General features: G+C 38.6%; 1 protein-coding gene across 1 annotated transcript in view; it reads left to right on the top strand.

Annotated features, from left to right (window-relative positions):
* The window catches only part of GABRG1 (gamma-aminobutyric acid type A receptor subunit gamma1), a 58,517-nt gene that overhangs the window by 27,755 nt on the left and 13,284 nt on the right, over positions 1-17,478 (top strand). Inside the window, exon 4 of the mRNA XM_040594936.1 lies at positions 14,677-14,897. Within this exon, the coding sequence (XP_040450870.1) occupies positions 14,677-14,897 (221 nt within the window). The remainder of the gene's footprint in view (positions 1-14,676; positions 14,898-17,478) is intronic.

Below are 17,478 nucleotides of genomic sequence, written 5' to 3'. Positions count from 1 at the left end.
AGGCTTCCTTTTCCAGTAACTAATGTAAATCCTTCAGCCTGTGGCCAGTAGGTATTGCATACGCTGGAACTGAAAATGAGAAATGCTTACAGCTTCAGTTTTCCAGTTTTAAAGAACCAGCATGTGGCTGGCTTTGCAGGGTAGCCCTGCCCCATTTCCCATGCCCTGTTCTTGTCTGTGCAACCCCTGGGAAATCTCCCCTCTGCTGTGTACCATCGGGCTATTTCATGTTACTCATTTAGAGGTCTCCCCACATCTGCTAGTGCTGTCCTAGAGCTGGGTGGTGATGCTCTTGTCATGGCACTAAAAAAAGCCAGTCAGACTGGCTTGTAGTCCATGGTAAGGATAGTACCATGCTGAAAAGGCATATTAGTTCATCAGAGAGCAGGATCCTGATAGTTATAATCTGTATCAACTGAATGTTTATGCCTCTAACCTTCTGTTTTCTGTTTTTAAAAAAAGAAAGAGAACAATGAAGCATACCATCAAAGGGTAATAAGGTAAATGTCATTAAGACATACAACTTTAAGAACTATTCTATGTTTTTTAAAAATAGACAGAGAACTACTTAGAAATTCATATTGTAGTCTAAAGGCACTACGGCCATAAAACAGCATTTGCTTTCACTGGGCTTGCACTGCAGGAACCTAGATCATGTGAGCATCTAGCATCACTACAAAGATCAAATGTTTGTGAAAATACACACACACACACCCCAAATATGCAAATAGTTTGATTAAGATTTCCAAAACAGAGGTCCTTAATCTGGGGGAAAAAAAAATTAGAAAAAAAATTATTTACAGGTTTTACCCTGTAAGATCTCTTTATGTGAGCTGTTGGTTTCATTAGGAAGGCTCTTTCCCTGGAGTCAGTATTGTTTGAGATTTTTTAACTAATAACCCAAAACTTGCCTCCATTTCAAGGGCTGTCCTTAGCTGTTCATTTGATCGCTTAATGTGAGAACACATACCTGTGATTTCCCCATTGCGTTACTCATTTGCCAGATACGTTCCTTCACTCTGGCAAGTGATGTCCTTTAACTGTTTAGTTTGAATACAATATGGCATGATTTAGAGGGCATTTTTTCTAACAGTGATGCTGAAGCAACATATCAAGGGAGTATGTTTGTCTGAAAGATTCAGAGAACATCTATTATGAGAGGAAATGGATTTATTTTTATGATTCAGTCTATTTTCCTCTTGCTATCTGATAGACTTTCACTTTCATAAAGGGAATGCTTTAAGTGTATGTATGACATTCATTAGAATTTGTTTTTGAAGGCTGTTGTGTTTTGGCTTTCACTAACAAAGATCTACACACAATTCTGGACGGTATAGACATGCCATACTTAAGAGATGTTTTTCTACAGCGTGTGATCTCTTTAAGCAACTGCAACCTGAGCAAACATTTTTAACGAGCATCTGGATCAGTGGAGTGTTTAGGCTTCTAATACTCATTAAGTCTAAAGATTTTTGAATCTGTCTTTTAGAGCTAACCTGTGCTATGCATTGTGCAACAATCATGTGAAATGCAGCTAAGTGCATTTTTATGGGCAAAGACTTGATCCTCAATAGCTCTGCAGTGGTCTAGGGATTTCTTAGCAGAATTTAGACACGTGATGAATATTTAGAGCCTGGTTTTCCTCTATGTGGAAGCTCATTCAGTTGAGCGCTTAATGTGGATACACTAGGCTTTTACTGCCTTTCTCTTTCCTTTCAGACTAGGGCCAAGATGAAAAAATGCCACTCTGGTGGTACAAGTAGCAGAGTGCGATATACAGTCCCTGTGTAGAAATGCATGTTGATCCATGTTGCCTTTGGGGCTCATTAGCTTTCTCTGCCCTCTATTCAGCCCCCAAATCCTGTGCGCTCATATATACATAAGGTTTGGTTACTAGTGCCCCAAGGGGAGAACCACGCCAGTGCCACAGATTTTGTGGTTTAAGAAGATTGTGTGAGTGTGCAATTCAATGGGTTGGGAAGGGCATGGCAGCCCTCCAAGACATTTTTAGCTTCCATTATATAAGAGAATACCTGATCTTGTAATTTCTGTTTGATCAAAACTCTCATGACAATAAAAGACTGCTACATCAAATGAGAGCAATTTTTGGAGAAGTAGTACAGGAGCAGTTCCTTAAGTGAGCAGCAGTATTGCATTATTGCATAAAAAATGAAGAGCGATTAGAAAAGTTTATACTTTCCCTGTCCTTAATGCCTATTGAATCAAGTTTCATATAGTAAATAGTGGAGCGACGCTTAAGTAACAAAAATGGGGAAAGGCTTAGAAAAAGGCAGATAATTTTTGTAGAGATGCATAGACGTCATTACTGATAGATTAACTAGCCAAAAGAAAATGCTCTACTTGTCAGTCTATAGCTGTCTGTGTATAAGTGTGTACATGCATAAATATGTAAGTTTACAGAAACTAAATTACATTTTGAATTTCCTTTGATTTTTCAGGTGTTTCTAAGTCATGATTTGACATCTTGAAATATTATGATATCATTGCTATTTTAGTGTGTTTGAGGGCTACATATTTTTTTCTTCCCTTGCTGTGGATGCATATGATGCTCTCTATTCAGATTTTGTATTTATTAATGGAACTCAGTATTAGAAGCTCCAGACTGAAAATTCCAGGATAAATTTCTAGAACTGCACTTCACTGAAGCAGTTCAGTTTCCTTGTTATTTTCCAATATTTCTGTCTCTTCTGTGGACAATTTAGCTTTGTTGCATGATCTTTTCTAGTTATCCATTGATGACTACTGCGACCACAAGCTGAAAGCCATACTTTGAAGCCTAGCACTCTTATTTTTAACAAGAGAACTAAATCACTGAACAGATCAGATAACTCACAGAATACGCAATGTGATGCTCTGGTACACAGACTGCATGGTCTGGAGACTGTTAGGATACAATATTACCTGTCATATTGTACAATTTGTGACATTTTGTAGAATGTGCTGATGGTGAATTTTAAGTATCCTTTGACTTCTAAATTCCACTGCATTCTCAAGTTGAAGTAAATAGCAGCAGATTTATTTCTTTTTTTTTAAGGTATTCAGTGTGATCAGTATCCTAATGCAGATTGCTCAGTTTCATTGTGATTTTGGAGGATGCTTCATGGTCAGCTGTGTCACTGTACTTACTCTACTAGTCACTACATTTGTATTGAAGGCTTGAAGGTTTTGTACTTACACTTTACAGTGACAGGTAATTTATATTAAGCACATTAGAATGTAAGTAATCACGACCCAAAGACATGTTATCTCAAGCTATCTTGAAATCCAGTACTCAAAGATGCACACCCTTTGTGTGCATTATGCTGTAAATCAATGTATTTTTAACTCCGTTTTTGAGTGATACTAAATGTTTTGTTACTGAACAAATAGTAACTAGCATAAAGGAAAGATGAGGCTTAGAAAGAGGCAGAAGAAGATCCTGGAATTAGGAAGCCCCTCATCCTTGTGATACCTAGGCATGTACTTTAGTATACATGGGTGAACCATGTCACGTTGACTTAAGGATTTAACAAATACAATAGGAAAAAATCCAAAGTAAGAAGTGTATAAAAGGAAAGATATGAACTCTCTCTCTCTGCCTCCCTGTCTGTGTGTTACAGAGAGCTGTGTGTCTAAGTGAATGTATTTCCATACAAGAAGCATAAACACAATAAATCACAGTGCTATCCAAATTCTGCAGTGTATAGTAGTATTACAAGACTGGGTGAACACTGCTTGAAAAGGCTTGTCGTGGTTTGTGAACTCCATTTGAAGCTCTTCCTGGAGGTTGGAATTGCTTTCATGTTTGAAGAACACCATTTTGAGGAGAACCGTTGTCTCTATGAGCTTTATGATGACAGACTGAAAAGAAGAGCATGAGGGATGCACTTCTGCCCATATTTGGAATTTATGAGGTTTCCTAAGGTTGTGTGCTTTCAGCATCCAAGCACTGGAAATTTTTGGAGAGTCAAGCATGTGCATTTTATGCAAACTGGTTCCATTATCTTTCAAATAGCAGGAATATTTGTTCGTAAATCAGGACAGAAGTACCAAGTTGTCTTTGAATATTACCTGATTCTTATTGTATGGCAACTTCTTTGGAGTAAGCTAGAATAACAAATTTCTTCCCAACTTACTCTTTTTATTTTGGTTAGGAAAGACAGATTCCCATCATTTTGGTGCCTGTCAGCACTGCAAGTGATCATTAATTGACTGTTACTTAGATGAGTGTTTGAGATTGATGGACACTGTTTATTTACAGCAGCTGTGTAAATATTCCTTCAGTAGGCTGAAGCATTTTTTTTTTTTTGTTATGAAATATATTTAAGTGTCAAAACCCATATGCATGTTGGTATTTCTTATTTCACCAGCTCTAGGAACTTGAGTAATACTTCACAAGCACAAGTCCATGAATGGTCTGTTGTTTTCTGGAAAAAAAATAGCTTAAATTGATTAGTCTGGCTCTTGCAGACAGCTAGTTTGCCTACTGCTATTGCAAGATAGCTCTAAATTTGCACTGTTTGGTTTCAGAAGAATTGGCCAAGTACAGGCAATATTCTGCTCATACAGGCTCAGCACAGCAGTTCCTTTGTCGATCCCAGTCTCTGTGATCATTCTGAAGGTATGGTGAAGGGTGAGGGGAAAAAGGCAGCCATTGTGTGACAGACAAATGTTGCAGTAGCTTTCTGAAACCAAACCAGCCCCCACTTTAGACAGCATTCAATACTTGTCCCATTTTCAGCTGCAGTTTACTGATTGCCCCTTAGTAGATATGAAGTCAAGACAGGCATTTAAGGTTCTACACAAGACTCCAGAAAAATCTGTGCTCTGTGCTGTAAAATATGGCCTGATTTCTGTGTGCCGTTTAGCAATGCTGTAATCTAAGGCTGCAGTCTTTTTATGCTGCGGTTTATTCATAAATCACAGAATGATCAGGGTGGAAGGGACCTCTGGAGATCATCTAGTCCAAACCTCTGCTAAAACAGGTTTGCCTACAGCAGGTTGCACAGGACCATGTCCAGTCGGGTTTTGAATGCCTCCAGAGAAGGAGATTGCACAATCTCTCTGGGCAGCCTGCGTCAGTGCTCTGTCACCTGCAAAGTAAAGACATTTTTCCTCATATTCAGATGGAACTTCTTGTGTTGCAATTTGTGCCCATTACCCCTTGTCCTGTCACTGGGCACCACTGAAAAGAGCATTTTATGCAAACCTCTTGGTACTCACCCTGAAGATATTTGTATGCATCAATAAGATCCCCTCTCAGTCTTCTCCAGGCTAAGCAGGCCCAGCTCTCTCAGCCTTTCCTCATCAGGGAGATTCTCCAATCTCCCAATCATCTGAAGACTAGTTCATGCTTTAAAAGATGCTGGTTTTATATAGGACTGTGGTATCACTTAAGCCACAGTTGGCATGGTTTCATTATTAATAATATTAAAAATCTACTTTGACTTCACTCCCCTGACTTCAATAGAGTGTGCCAGCATACTGGTTGGAAATCCAGTTTGTATCATCTCAAATTCGTAGCATCCACAGCCAGAGAAATAACCAAACTGCCTTTGAAGTATCTGTGATTTCAGGTGTTAATGCTCTGTATTTGCATAAGGCAAATTTGTTAAAGAAATAGCAGAAGTGCTGAGCTGTGGACATGGTTGGGGTAGAAGGCAATTCTGAAAAGCGTCTTCCTTTTTATCTGTTGTCACTCTGCCAGTGTGTTGTTGTGAGAAAGTCCCTTAATTTTTTGTGTTCCCAGTACTTCATTTAAGTGGATGTAAATGTACTTCTTAAAGCTCTTCCTATAGTACCTCTGTACATGATGTCTTCCATGGTCACCTTGTCTTCTTCTGCTCTGAACTACTTCTTGGCAGTTTCATACATAAATTCAGCAACCTTTCTGTGCCAGTTGTCTGCTATTCCCTGTGTCTCCTTTTGCCCAATCTAAAATACTGCCTTGTGTCCCTCATATCTCTTCACAGGGGTTTAGTTAGATCAATGTGTCTAAATCATAGCTTTAAATCTTCACACTTTTCATCCCTTCTGCACTCTCAGTTGCTGTGGATAATCACTACTCTGTACATCACTGAGGCCTGAAATCTATTTTTCTATGACACGATGGGTCTTAGGACCAGGAGTAAGGTCTCAGTTGTATTCTTGCAAATTCTGAGTGAAAAAAGGTTTGTTTTTTCTTTTTTTTGTTTTTTTTTTTTAATTCATCCATCTCTTGTCCAGACTGCCATTGTTACGGTAACATATTTTTGTAACCTTTCCACTTGCAGCCTTGCTCCAATCATACCATCTAGAGATGTGCGACAGAGAGAATTTTCCACTATTTCTACTGAGTCATTTCTTGCTCAGGTTCTTCCTCTGTGTTCTCTTTCATCGGACCTCACACAAAACCAGTTTCCTTTCACTTTCAAGGCACTTCAAAGCCTATCCCCAGCCATTTATAGTTGTTTTTTTTCCCCAGGAGGCCACTTCCTATCTCAGATCTCACTAGTTTCTGCTCCTGTCCTTTCAACTTTTCATAATACTTTCTCCCAAGCTGCTCTTTATGCTTGAAAGAAACTTTCCATAAATGTCTGCAAAGCTGCTTCATTGCTTCTCATCGTGTTGCTATATAAACATTTTTTCTTTCTTTTCTTTCTGTGGAGGTTACAAAATATCACAGACAATTATAGTTTTGTTGTGCAAAAATCAGTACATGTAATTCTGACTGGTTTTGGGTACTTTGTTTTGTGTTGCTTGTGCCCCTGTTATCTTTCCAAATCTTGTCTTTTATGTTGAATTAAAATCATAAGCTCCTTGCAGAGGATGTGTATCCCATATACGCAGTATTGAGCGCCTGCACAATTTGGTTGTGATCTGAGATGATCTAAGCCAAGGATAATGTTAATACAAGTACTACATAGTACTGCACTATTCACTAGTGCTAAAGCTAACCCAAGCAGTTAACTCCTGCTTTTCCCCAAAAAAACCGTGCAGACTGCTTGACAGCTCTGTCATACAGCTTACTGTTACTTCCAATGCCTTAATATTCTCCCCAAACACCTTCTGTCCACTTCTGCTGCGGTTGTCTCCCTTGTGTTTGCCGATGAGACAAGCTATGTTTAGTTCTTTGTCTTGTACCTCTCATCTTTGTGTCAAATAGATGATAAATATTTCGAAGAACATTACACACCTGTTCTTTCTTATAAATTCCTAATGTGCCTGTCAATGTGGAAATTTGTGATGCTGCATTCCAGTTGTGGGAATAATTCTGCTGGCCCAGATTTGAACTGGGTTTCAGGCAAAAAGGCAGGGGTTGTGCTTTGATTGTTACAACAGTTTGTAACAGCTTGTTGCAGTAGAAACTGGCCTTGGCAATGGCTCCTACCTTGCAGGTTTGCATTGCCTCCTTCACTGCTGTGCTCCAGAGGAAAGCTGCTGTCATTTACTGGCCCCTGCGATGGCTGGTGGCAGGACCTGTGCTGACACCGCAAAACCTCATCCTCTGTTAAAAGCTGGGCAGCTACAGGAACAGGATTTTTCTGCTCACAGTGCATGCTGTGGGAAGTTCACTTTACAAAGCAGGGGAACGGTCTGGAGTAGCAGACCTGCATTTCCTGCAGTAGTACCTCCAGGCTGTTTACCAGGAAGTGGACCTGCTCCTGGGAAGTGTTGCCCTATTCCTTATTAGTAGAGGTGACAGCGCTGACAAAATAGCTATTAAGAAATGCAGTGTGCTTTTGCTAGCAAGTGAATGTAACTTCCGTGCCTGATGATCTTGGCCTTCATTATTTTTATTCTGTTGCGTGATTTTAAATTTTGTCAAGTCTCATATATTCTGGATGGTATTTCAGTCTAAACCACTTTTTGTTGGACTGTTTTGGAGTTTGTCATTCACTGGCATACAGTAAGTGCTGCATAAGATTTCACCTTTTTGAATAACAGTAGTGTCTCTATTTTAGAAGGTTACCCCCACAGAGGGTTATGTCCTTGGGGCCAGTAAGTAAACAGAAACTCTTTTAGGAAGTTCTTAACAGTTGTCCATGCTCTGATTTCTTCAGTGCAGCAGATGATTGATATTTGGAATTGCATGACTGCCTCATCAACCAGAAAGCTAAACTGAAAGAAGGTCTGTATTTCATGTAGGATCATGTATCTTCCAGGAGCTGCAGGGTAGAAACCAAACCCAGATAAGTCTCCTTGCCATCAGTGTTGGGATTTTGAAGCATTGCAGGAAAAGTATGGAAATGAAAGAGCAAACAGTAACCGTGCAATTAATCTTGCTTTAAAAACAGTCACACCTTACTGAATGGTGAAGTATTGTGTTCCAGACTTCATAGCTTGTTTATAAAAGGGAACTGTAGAAAACTGTGTATGCTTGAGTAATGTGCAGCTTTGCCACTCAGGTTGTTTGTGGGACCAATTTTGACTGCTTGAGCCTCTCTAGTTACAGGAAGGTAGTTGTAGCTGCTGAATTTAGAAAGTACAGTTAACAGAGTTGATAAATCACTATTGACAACCTCAAAGCTGAACCCTTAATCCATACCATTATTCACTCCTGGGTTTTTAATATATAGATACATAGTTATGTCTAATTTAATTTTTTTTTCCTGAGTTGTCTTCTCTGTTTTTTCTGTAGTTCAGTGTTTGTTTATGACTGGCAGCAGCTGAAATGTTCAAGTTGCAATTCAAAAGCAAAATAAAACCTTTTGTATAATTTTCAGTGTGTGGATGTATATAGCTGATATGTATATCCTCTACTTCCTCTCCTTATGCTCTCTTCAAATGGCCAAAATACAAGCTGATCAAATAAAAGAAGAGATTTTGCTGAAGTGCTTTAGTTACTTCTCTAGCTAATCTTTTTACTATTGGCAAGATTTTAATTATAGTTTCTAATCTACAAAGCATTGAAATAAATCTTGCCTTTTATTCATATTGTTGTTTGCATCTGTCACTTTGCATGTTCAAAATAAGGACTGCATAGGCACAGATGCCAAATTATGATGTGAAGAGTGATAGATTTTTTTCTGTATTGTGACTATGTAGGTCTCACTGTACTCCCTCACCTTCTGTAGATACAATTTGCCATATTTCCACTTACCCTGTGCATATGTTTTCATAGCATCCTCCAGTGTGATTATCTGTACAATTATAACAATCTGACTGGGTAAAAGGCTCTGGGAGCAGATGCTGTGCACTTCTGTTCCATATATTTCCTGCAGCTCCCACCTCTTCCACAGCTGCAGTACCATTAGTGTAATATTACAGGTACCTGTCAGAACCATTGTGATTTGTTGGATCTTTTAGATCTCACCCTAAGGTTACTTGGTTTGGATTGCTCTAGTGAGTAAACTAAAATGATTTCCCAAAACAAGAAATTTTACTTTTGCTTCAGTCCTAGCCGTGGGGATCAAGCTCTGAAACCATTGCTGGCCCTGAGGCAGCTCAAAAGCCTTTTTAAAAGGCTTTTAAAGTAATCCACGAGAGAAAGCAACCACATTTCAGACATTTTGTTAAGTGTAGTTATACATCAAGGATAGGTTAAGTATTATAATAAATTGCTTAATAGCCTCTTATTGATGTGCAGACATATTTGGGTGAGGCAAAAGGTAAAGGTTACAAGTATTTATTGGCAGCACACTGGCAAGACGAAGATAAATTGGCTAATGCTCGATGCTTTATTTGGTGTTTACCTCTTAGGAAAGCATGTGGTCACCAGTTTTGTCTATGACTTTTTTGTTGTTTAAACCTCTTCATCCGCATACTAAACTGAGTCTTTGATATTAAATCACATCTCTTAATGTCAAAGCATACAGGTTGGTAGAATGCTTTCTTTAGTTTCCCATTCTTTTTGTTTTCTGAAAAGTTCCCTGACTGCCTCATGTTGAGTTCCAGTTTAAGGAATCAGAAAGCTAGATAGAATGAAGAAACGTAAGGAAAAATATCTTGAAGCTGAGATAACTGAATAAGGTGAAGTCATGTCACACTTGGTAATTGAACTGAGTTCAGGGGCTCCCTATGAAACAGATTTCTGAATTAGCTTGTTGCACTCCAGAAAACTCCAGGTGCCCTTCAGGTGAAATTTTGAATCTGGGAGAGAAGTGGGGTGGGTTTCTGAGCAAATACTACATGACAAGAGTATGCTTTTATTCATTTTTCTCTGACATTCACTGGTAATGAACTGTACTGCAGGCTTGTAGTTTGCTAACACAGTTTTCAGTTCTGAGTTTGGTTTTGGGACTTTTTATTGCTTTTATGTTTGGCCCTGGAAAATTAGGCCATTTTTTTCCTGTTCTCAAACAAAATGTGTTGCATTTAACATAATCCAGCCAACAATTTAGCTACTCATTGCTTGACTTCTCCACATTTTTTACTGTGGAGTATCAAATCAATTGTGATGCTGCCAGACAAAACATCCAAGAAAAATGTTTTTCCTGCTTTGTGAGATTTTCCCCATTCTTATTGATATTAAGTTGGAATTCGTGGGATGTGATTTGCACTGAGAAACAATTGCGTAGGATGGTATCTGCCTCCCTTTCTTTTACAGTTTTCCAATAAAACCCCCAATCTGCGGGCCCGTTTTCATGTCTGACTGTAATTGAACTATGCATGACAACAAAACTGATGTTGAGGATTCAATCTATTCCCATACACTACCTGTTCCTACTTTATTTGAAGTAAATGTTTTTCTTTTTATTAAATGATCTTCTTTCAGACTATACACCTGCTTGTCAATATTCAGTTTGTTCATTGCCTGGCCCTTTAATGGTTATCTCTGATTAGTCACCGTGTTCCCAGCCTTTGGAGTTTGTTACGATCTTTTAGAGAGGAAAGAGAGGGAGGAGGATTGCATTTATCTGTAAATAATTAGGCAGGTGGGCTCTCTATGCCAGCTGTGCAAAAAAGAGTTCATTGATCTAATCAAATGCCAAATATGAGCTAATGTGTACCATGGTTATTGAACCCTGCGAGGCTAAATATGAATAAGCATGCATTTTGCTATAGCTGTGACTAACGCAGCCATAGATTGATGCCATTTTATTCTGCACGGCTATTTTATCATTAGTTTCTTTTGAAAGAGAGAGTAGTAAACCAATTTCTATGGTTACGGAGTGGCATTGAATGGTGAGTTTTATGAAAGACTAATAAAAGTAGTGATAAGAGTGTTAATTTTACCTTTTTGTGAGAAAACAGGGAAAACAAAATAGTTGCTCAGAAAGACTTGTTGCACTGAAAGAATATTATATAAATCTGGCTGCTGTTGTGCTTGCTCATATGAGATACCTAAACAAAGATAGGGCTTTTATTCATTCAGTTTTGGAAACAAAGTACTCCCAGAAGAGACAGTATAGTAATTTTTCTACCTCATTTTCAATACATTTTAGGGACCCAGATTTTTTTTTCTTAAAAGGGAATATGAAATATTTTAGGAGGTGCAAATTCAAGGGAATTCATTGTATGAATATATAAAATTTGAAAATTTCATGCCCATTTCAAAACTACATTTTCAGAAAAAAATCCAGCTGTTTTTATATGTGCCTAGCATAGTTTCCTTTTCATAGATGCATTCCCTTTTATAGATGCTCCCAAGCATCTATACTGTCACAGCTGCATGCTGCCAGACTCTTTAGTTGTCTGATCGTCCTGTATGTTTGCCTGTGCTTGGTGACTGCTTGGGATCTATTTGAACCTATGCCACCTGGCCTTTTCTGCAGGGAAACTTGTGTTCAGAAAGGAGGCCAATATATATTTGAGTCCGATTTTCACATGCCTTGCGCCTCCACAATGTGAGTACATATATGTGCTTGGACATTATGCTAAAGTTCACTTGAATGAAAGATTGTATAGATAAAATGTGTTGAAAATGTGGTCCTATGTGAGATGCATTGTGTGAAGAATATATGCAGCCTCAGGTTGTATTATGGACCCTCAAAGGCAGAGGGGTCTCAGGAAGACACAGGACAAATAGATATGCTGAAGAAGTAGGCAGTAATGTCCACCAAAGCAGATGTTATAAGTGGAATAAATGTTCTTGGGAGAAGTCAGAGGGCACTGGTTCTGGGTTCCCTGCTGAAGAGAGGGGTGAACTGCTGCTGCCACCCACCATGAGGCTGCAGTCCACATCTTTCAGGTGGGATGAGTAGTAGTAGATGGTGGGATGCCTTTGGCTGACTCCTGAAAGGAGAGGGTGGTATCAGCTCACAAATGGAGGAAAATCCTCTGCAGGTATATGTGACAAGGGGCTAGCAGTTTGGATCTCTTGTTTTACATTCAGCAAGCTACATGGAAACAAGTAGTTACTAATTTTATGATGTTAAACTATTATATGTTAAATTATTTTTGAACAGTTATAAACATATCATAAAGGATTTTAACAAAGTTTCTTTTTTTTTTCCCCAAAAAAGTTCTTTAAACAACTCCTAAAATACATGGGTATGATAAAAACTAGCACATTTAATACTGAAAGGTAAGAGAATACAAGCATCTGCGTCCACTGAGGCTGTTCCCTTGCTTTGTGTGTTCAGAATAATCTGTGAGCTCCTCTTCTTTTTTTATCTTAATTTGTTAGGGTTGTTGGTATTCTATGACAACCTGAGTTTTCTTGCTCTGGGTGCATTTGACTGTGATCACACTTTGATAAATTTCTTTTTCTTAGACAATACAGTGCTACTGTGAAGTGGCTGCTTAGAGTAGCACATTCAAACTCACATTCTACTCTTTTCATACATTTGGTCGTGTCTGTGGATTTCACTCACTGGCTTCTTTTTTTCTCGTATTTGTACTCTAAAGGCAGCATGTAAATCTTTGTTCATTCTGTTCCATTCAAGCCCACTAAAACGCTTCTCCTGTGCACTGCCTTGGGCTCTTATTTACACTACAGCAAGGCAAGTTTCCTTTCCAGTTGTAACCACTATAGATGAGCACAAAAATTTGAGTTTTAAGGATAAATAGGCCCTGGGTTTTCACAGGTGTCTTGAATATTGCTTACAGAAATAAAATAATCAGGGACTTGTTTTGGCCTGCAGAATCTTCCCCTGATGACAGTGCCTTTCAAGGAATAAGCAGAGTTTTAGAGCAAAGTCATCTCTAAAATGCAATTTTGATTACTCCTTTTGTTCTTTCTGTCACCCCACTGTTTGCCTCACACACTAGTTACTCCTAACCTTTGAGAGCCACTGAGTTACCACAGTCCAGGTGATAATTCATCTGCCACACATCACAAAGCAAGGGCAACCCTCCCTCTTGCTTATGTATTTCTGGAACCTGTTCTTCTCCCTCCTGGAGAAGTGGGAAAATTGCGAGAGATTTAGGTAGTGCTGTAGTATCTGCCTTGGCGCTTCTCAAGGGTGAAGCACCAAATTTCACAAACTTTCCTGGAGGATGGATGGTATCAGTTGCGGAAATGAGTGAGAAGCCTGTAACTTGTCCAGTTGGCTGCTGTGATTAAAAGTAAAATGAACACACACTCCCCGCAACCCCAACCAGCAAAGCCTTCCACTTTTAATTTATTTAAAACAAGAATTGGCTGTCTGCACTGTGCATTTTTATTGACTAAGTAAACTGGTGGTGACCCCTTTGCCTCAAGCAAGAGTTTGAAACACTGTCTCCTCTCTTCCCCCTTCCCACTCATCCCATATCTGAGAGGCGAACAACCAACAGCAAGTGTCTACGTCTGCTCTCCAGCTCTTCATCCTTCAGAGGAGCTGCCAAGTTGCCCATTGGAGCCCTCATGGGGCAGCCATGCAAGAAGGATCAAATCTTCCATCAAGCAGAGAGGCTGTTGTTAGCCTTAAGGTCAGAGTTGTGTGGTCTGGACCTGTGACAAATACAAGAGAGAAAAGGCTGCTGCTTTGCTCCTTTGGAGTGCAGGAACCACTGGCTGGATTCTTTAAAAAACTGTTATCTCATTGCATCTGTAATGTTTATCTCCCTCAAGTTTTACTGTGTCAAGAATTGCCTCATTAAAAGGCTGTGGGTTTTCCTTGTATTTGTTTGTTTGTTTTATTTTGTTTTTCAGCTTTCTTTTCTGGCCATAAGGCTACTGAGGAGTTTGACTTTCCATCACCAAAGAAGCATTCTTGAGGCTTTAATATGTAACGTGGAATTGCTTTAGAGAAATTTCCTTCTTGATTATGATTGTGTGCACTTTTGTGTGTATGTAGGTAGATGTATGAGGCAGATGGTAACAGATAGTTCTGCAAACTGTGGTGTTTACTTCCTGCATACTCATTATTTTTTCAAAATCTGAAATTTCTTGAAGGATCTTAAATTTCATGGTGTAAAGTTTGGTGTAAAAACTAGGAAGTTTGTTCAGCTTGCTTCTTAAGATATGTAGAACATGTCTTAAAAAAAATTGTCTAGCCCTGAGGTGTTAAGGTTGCTCTTAAATTTCTGGCTAAGGCCCCAGAGATGAATGCACTGTGTGGGGACCTCCAAGTTACACCAAGCTCCCATCATGTCTCCTCTTCTGTAACTAATCAATGTGTGAGAGGAGGTAGGGGCAGAATGCTGTATGCATCTCTCATCAGCCTGTAATGTCACAGTTTGGGGTAACAGGCTGCTGTGTACTCTGCAAATGGTGATACAAAAAATAATAGAAAAAGCGGCCTCAGATTTATATATCTGAATTAAAAATTGTTGGCTTGCAGACTTTGGTAAACCTATACATAGATATGGTTGTTTCTCTGTTTTTAGGAATACACTATAGATATAATTTTTGCCCAGACTTGGTATGACAGTCGTCTAAAATTTAACAGCTCAATGAAAGTGCTTATGCTTAATAGCAATATGGTTGGAAAGATTTGGATTCCAGACACTTTCTTCCGGAACTCAAGGAAATCTGATGCTCACTGGATTACAACTCCAAATCGTTTGCTTCGAATCTGGAGTGATGGAAGAGTATTATACACTCTAAGGTGGGTTTTTATTAATTCAGTAGAAAAAAATAAAACTGTTATGACCAGGAATATGAAAATAATGAATATGAATCAAATACTTGGCAGCTCTTTTGTTGTGGACCACAGGAATTTGCAAGGAGTTTAATAAAGGGGAAAAAAAAAGATTATTTGATCATGAAAAGCATTAAAATAGTAGTATTGAAATATATTGCCTAGATAATGGGGTAAAGATGATCGAACGGGTTAGCAAATTTTAATTTCATTTAGGTACAAGCAAGATTAAAAATAGATGTTATATAGTATGTAGCACCGTGGTGGTCTGTCAGGAAGATACTGCAGATCTAGTCATAAATTGTTTTGCAGACTTTCTATTCTAAATAGTTCAGTATTTAATTTTCACCAAATTATATTCTGTAAGTTAGATACAAAATGCTTCAGATAATAAAAATCGTAAGAAGTTTGATTAAAGCTAAGGCCCCAGTCCTGCATATACTTCTTAACATGTTTACCCTCCCAAGCTGTTAAAATCAACAAATCTGTTCATCCAAATTAAGCATAAGCAAACATGTTGGTGATAATTCTTCTTGGCAAATGGGGGATGCTTGGGCTGATACTAAGTTTTGAGCCACTTTTCAAACAGTTCTTGAAAGGCTGTAGTCTACAGAAAGCATTTTAGGGTCATCTCTCAGCTGTATTAAGTATGCCTAAAAAATCTTGCAACGAATTAGAAGCTGATCAAGAAGCAGTCCATGCAGAGGATGCCATAAATCTGAATATTCTCTTAATGACTCACCTTTTAACTGCTTTCTTTTCATTCATTTATGCTTTTTCATATGCAGGCTAGTTGTGTTGTATGAAAAATTTATAAAAGTATTCTGTATCAGAAGTAAGAAAATTTAGAATGTTTTAAAAAGATACTCTTTTTTAAAGTGTTTTTTCTTAGTATGTTTCATTTGAGAGCATACAACTGTTTCTGCAGAGCACTTTTTAAACAGTTGATTATGCTGGTGTTTATAAAAATCTCTAGACAGCCTCTTCTGTTGACATACTAATATTTAATTTTTTTCATTTTGTAGCTAACAATTCTAAAGTCATACTTGGACTTTACCTTTTTTTATCCATTCAGTTTCCATATACAATTTCTTTTAAACAGGGTCTAAGTAACACAAAGAAACAAACAGATGCAACAAAAAAAAGCATGTGAGCTCTCCCAGCGCAGTACGTTAGAATTATTGTGTGAGATTTGAAGTGCAATGAGCTAGTAATAAAACAGCAGCACAGATATTCACCCAGCACTGCAATGTGCAAACATCTGTATAGGTGAGGATATGGCCTGAATTTGGCCTAAGGTAGAATAACATTGAGAGGTTCATATGTTGGTTATTGAAGGAACAATAATAGGATCTGACAGTGCTCCAGGTTCATGGGCTGCCCTGTGCCACCACTCTTTCCCTGCTGGTAATTCAGGGAGCAGACGTGGTGATTCTGTTAGTCAGGCTTACTAAGTCTCCTTTAAGGCTAGTCCTTGTCTATCCATTGCACTTATCAGTGATTCCAGGTCTAGTTGTGCTGGTTTTAATAAAAGTCTGGTTTTGTTTTATTTTTCTTTAAGCGTTTGACTATCCAAAGGTTGAAAATGGAAAGCAAAGGCAATAAAGGCATATACCATAGCTGGCAAATTTGAAAAGCATCTTCAGAGAGATGGAAGTGTTTTATTTAGAAATACGGTGGTGGTGGTGTGTTTCTTCTTTTTCGCCCCAGTATATGGCAAGAAATACACTTTCCCTTATAAACTTCTCTTTTGCCCAGGACAAATTTCTAGAAAGATCCTAGTGACACTTTGTGTAGAATAACTGCTTTGTTCACAGACCTAGAGAGCTTTGTGGCAGCATGTGGCAGAATCTTCCTTTCCCCATCCCTTTGTGTCTAGTATGTAAGTACTGCATACAGTCAAGTATGCAAGTATTATGTTTATTTTCAAGTTGATTTTAAAAGATATGCTGACTTTCTTCACAGTCTTACCAGCAAAGGAACAGGAATTTTAAATGCAAAGTAGGCAGTTTGGAGTCTAACCCCTTACTCCAGCTTCCTAGTGAAAGTTAGCAGAACTGGGTTTTGTATTGGTTGCTTGGAAGCTCTTTGGAAATCTGTGATTAGTATTTACAAAAGCAGTAAGTGATTCAGTTGATACCCTTACAAGTCCTAAACCACTTCTAAAATGTGTGTGAGTTGTGTGATTACTTGAATGCCTTAGACGTTAAATGAGCAGAAATACCAAGTCTGCTCTTTCCTAGCCACTCTATTGTCTTCACCAGAACTGCTTCCATGAGTACAGAGCAAGCCCGTGTCCCCCCTGTCCCCCCTTTCTCTCTCGTGTATATAACCACCACATAGAGTTACGCCAAATGCAATTTGATTTGACAAATGTGTTCTTCAGAAATTTCCATTGTTTGCTATCATAAACTCCCCTCCTTGCCCTGCCTTCAGTCCCTTCTTTTTATCCCCTAGTTCTGGTAAAGAGTGGAGAGATCCCCCCAAATCAATTGAAATTTTTGAAGTGGTTTGAAATGCCAGTCAAAATGATGCAGGTTGTCAGGTT

Source organism: Falco naumanni, chromosome 1 (assembly GCF_017639655.2).
Source record: "Falco naumanni isolate bFalNau1 chromosome 1, bFalNau1.pat, whole genome shotgun sequence".
In the NCBI taxonomy this organism is placed as follows: Eukaryota; Metazoa; Chordata; class Aves; order Falconiformes; family Falconidae; genus Falco; species Falco naumanni.
Note: the sequence above shows the minus strand (reverse complement) of the source record. Positions and strands in the feature narration are given on the sequence as shown.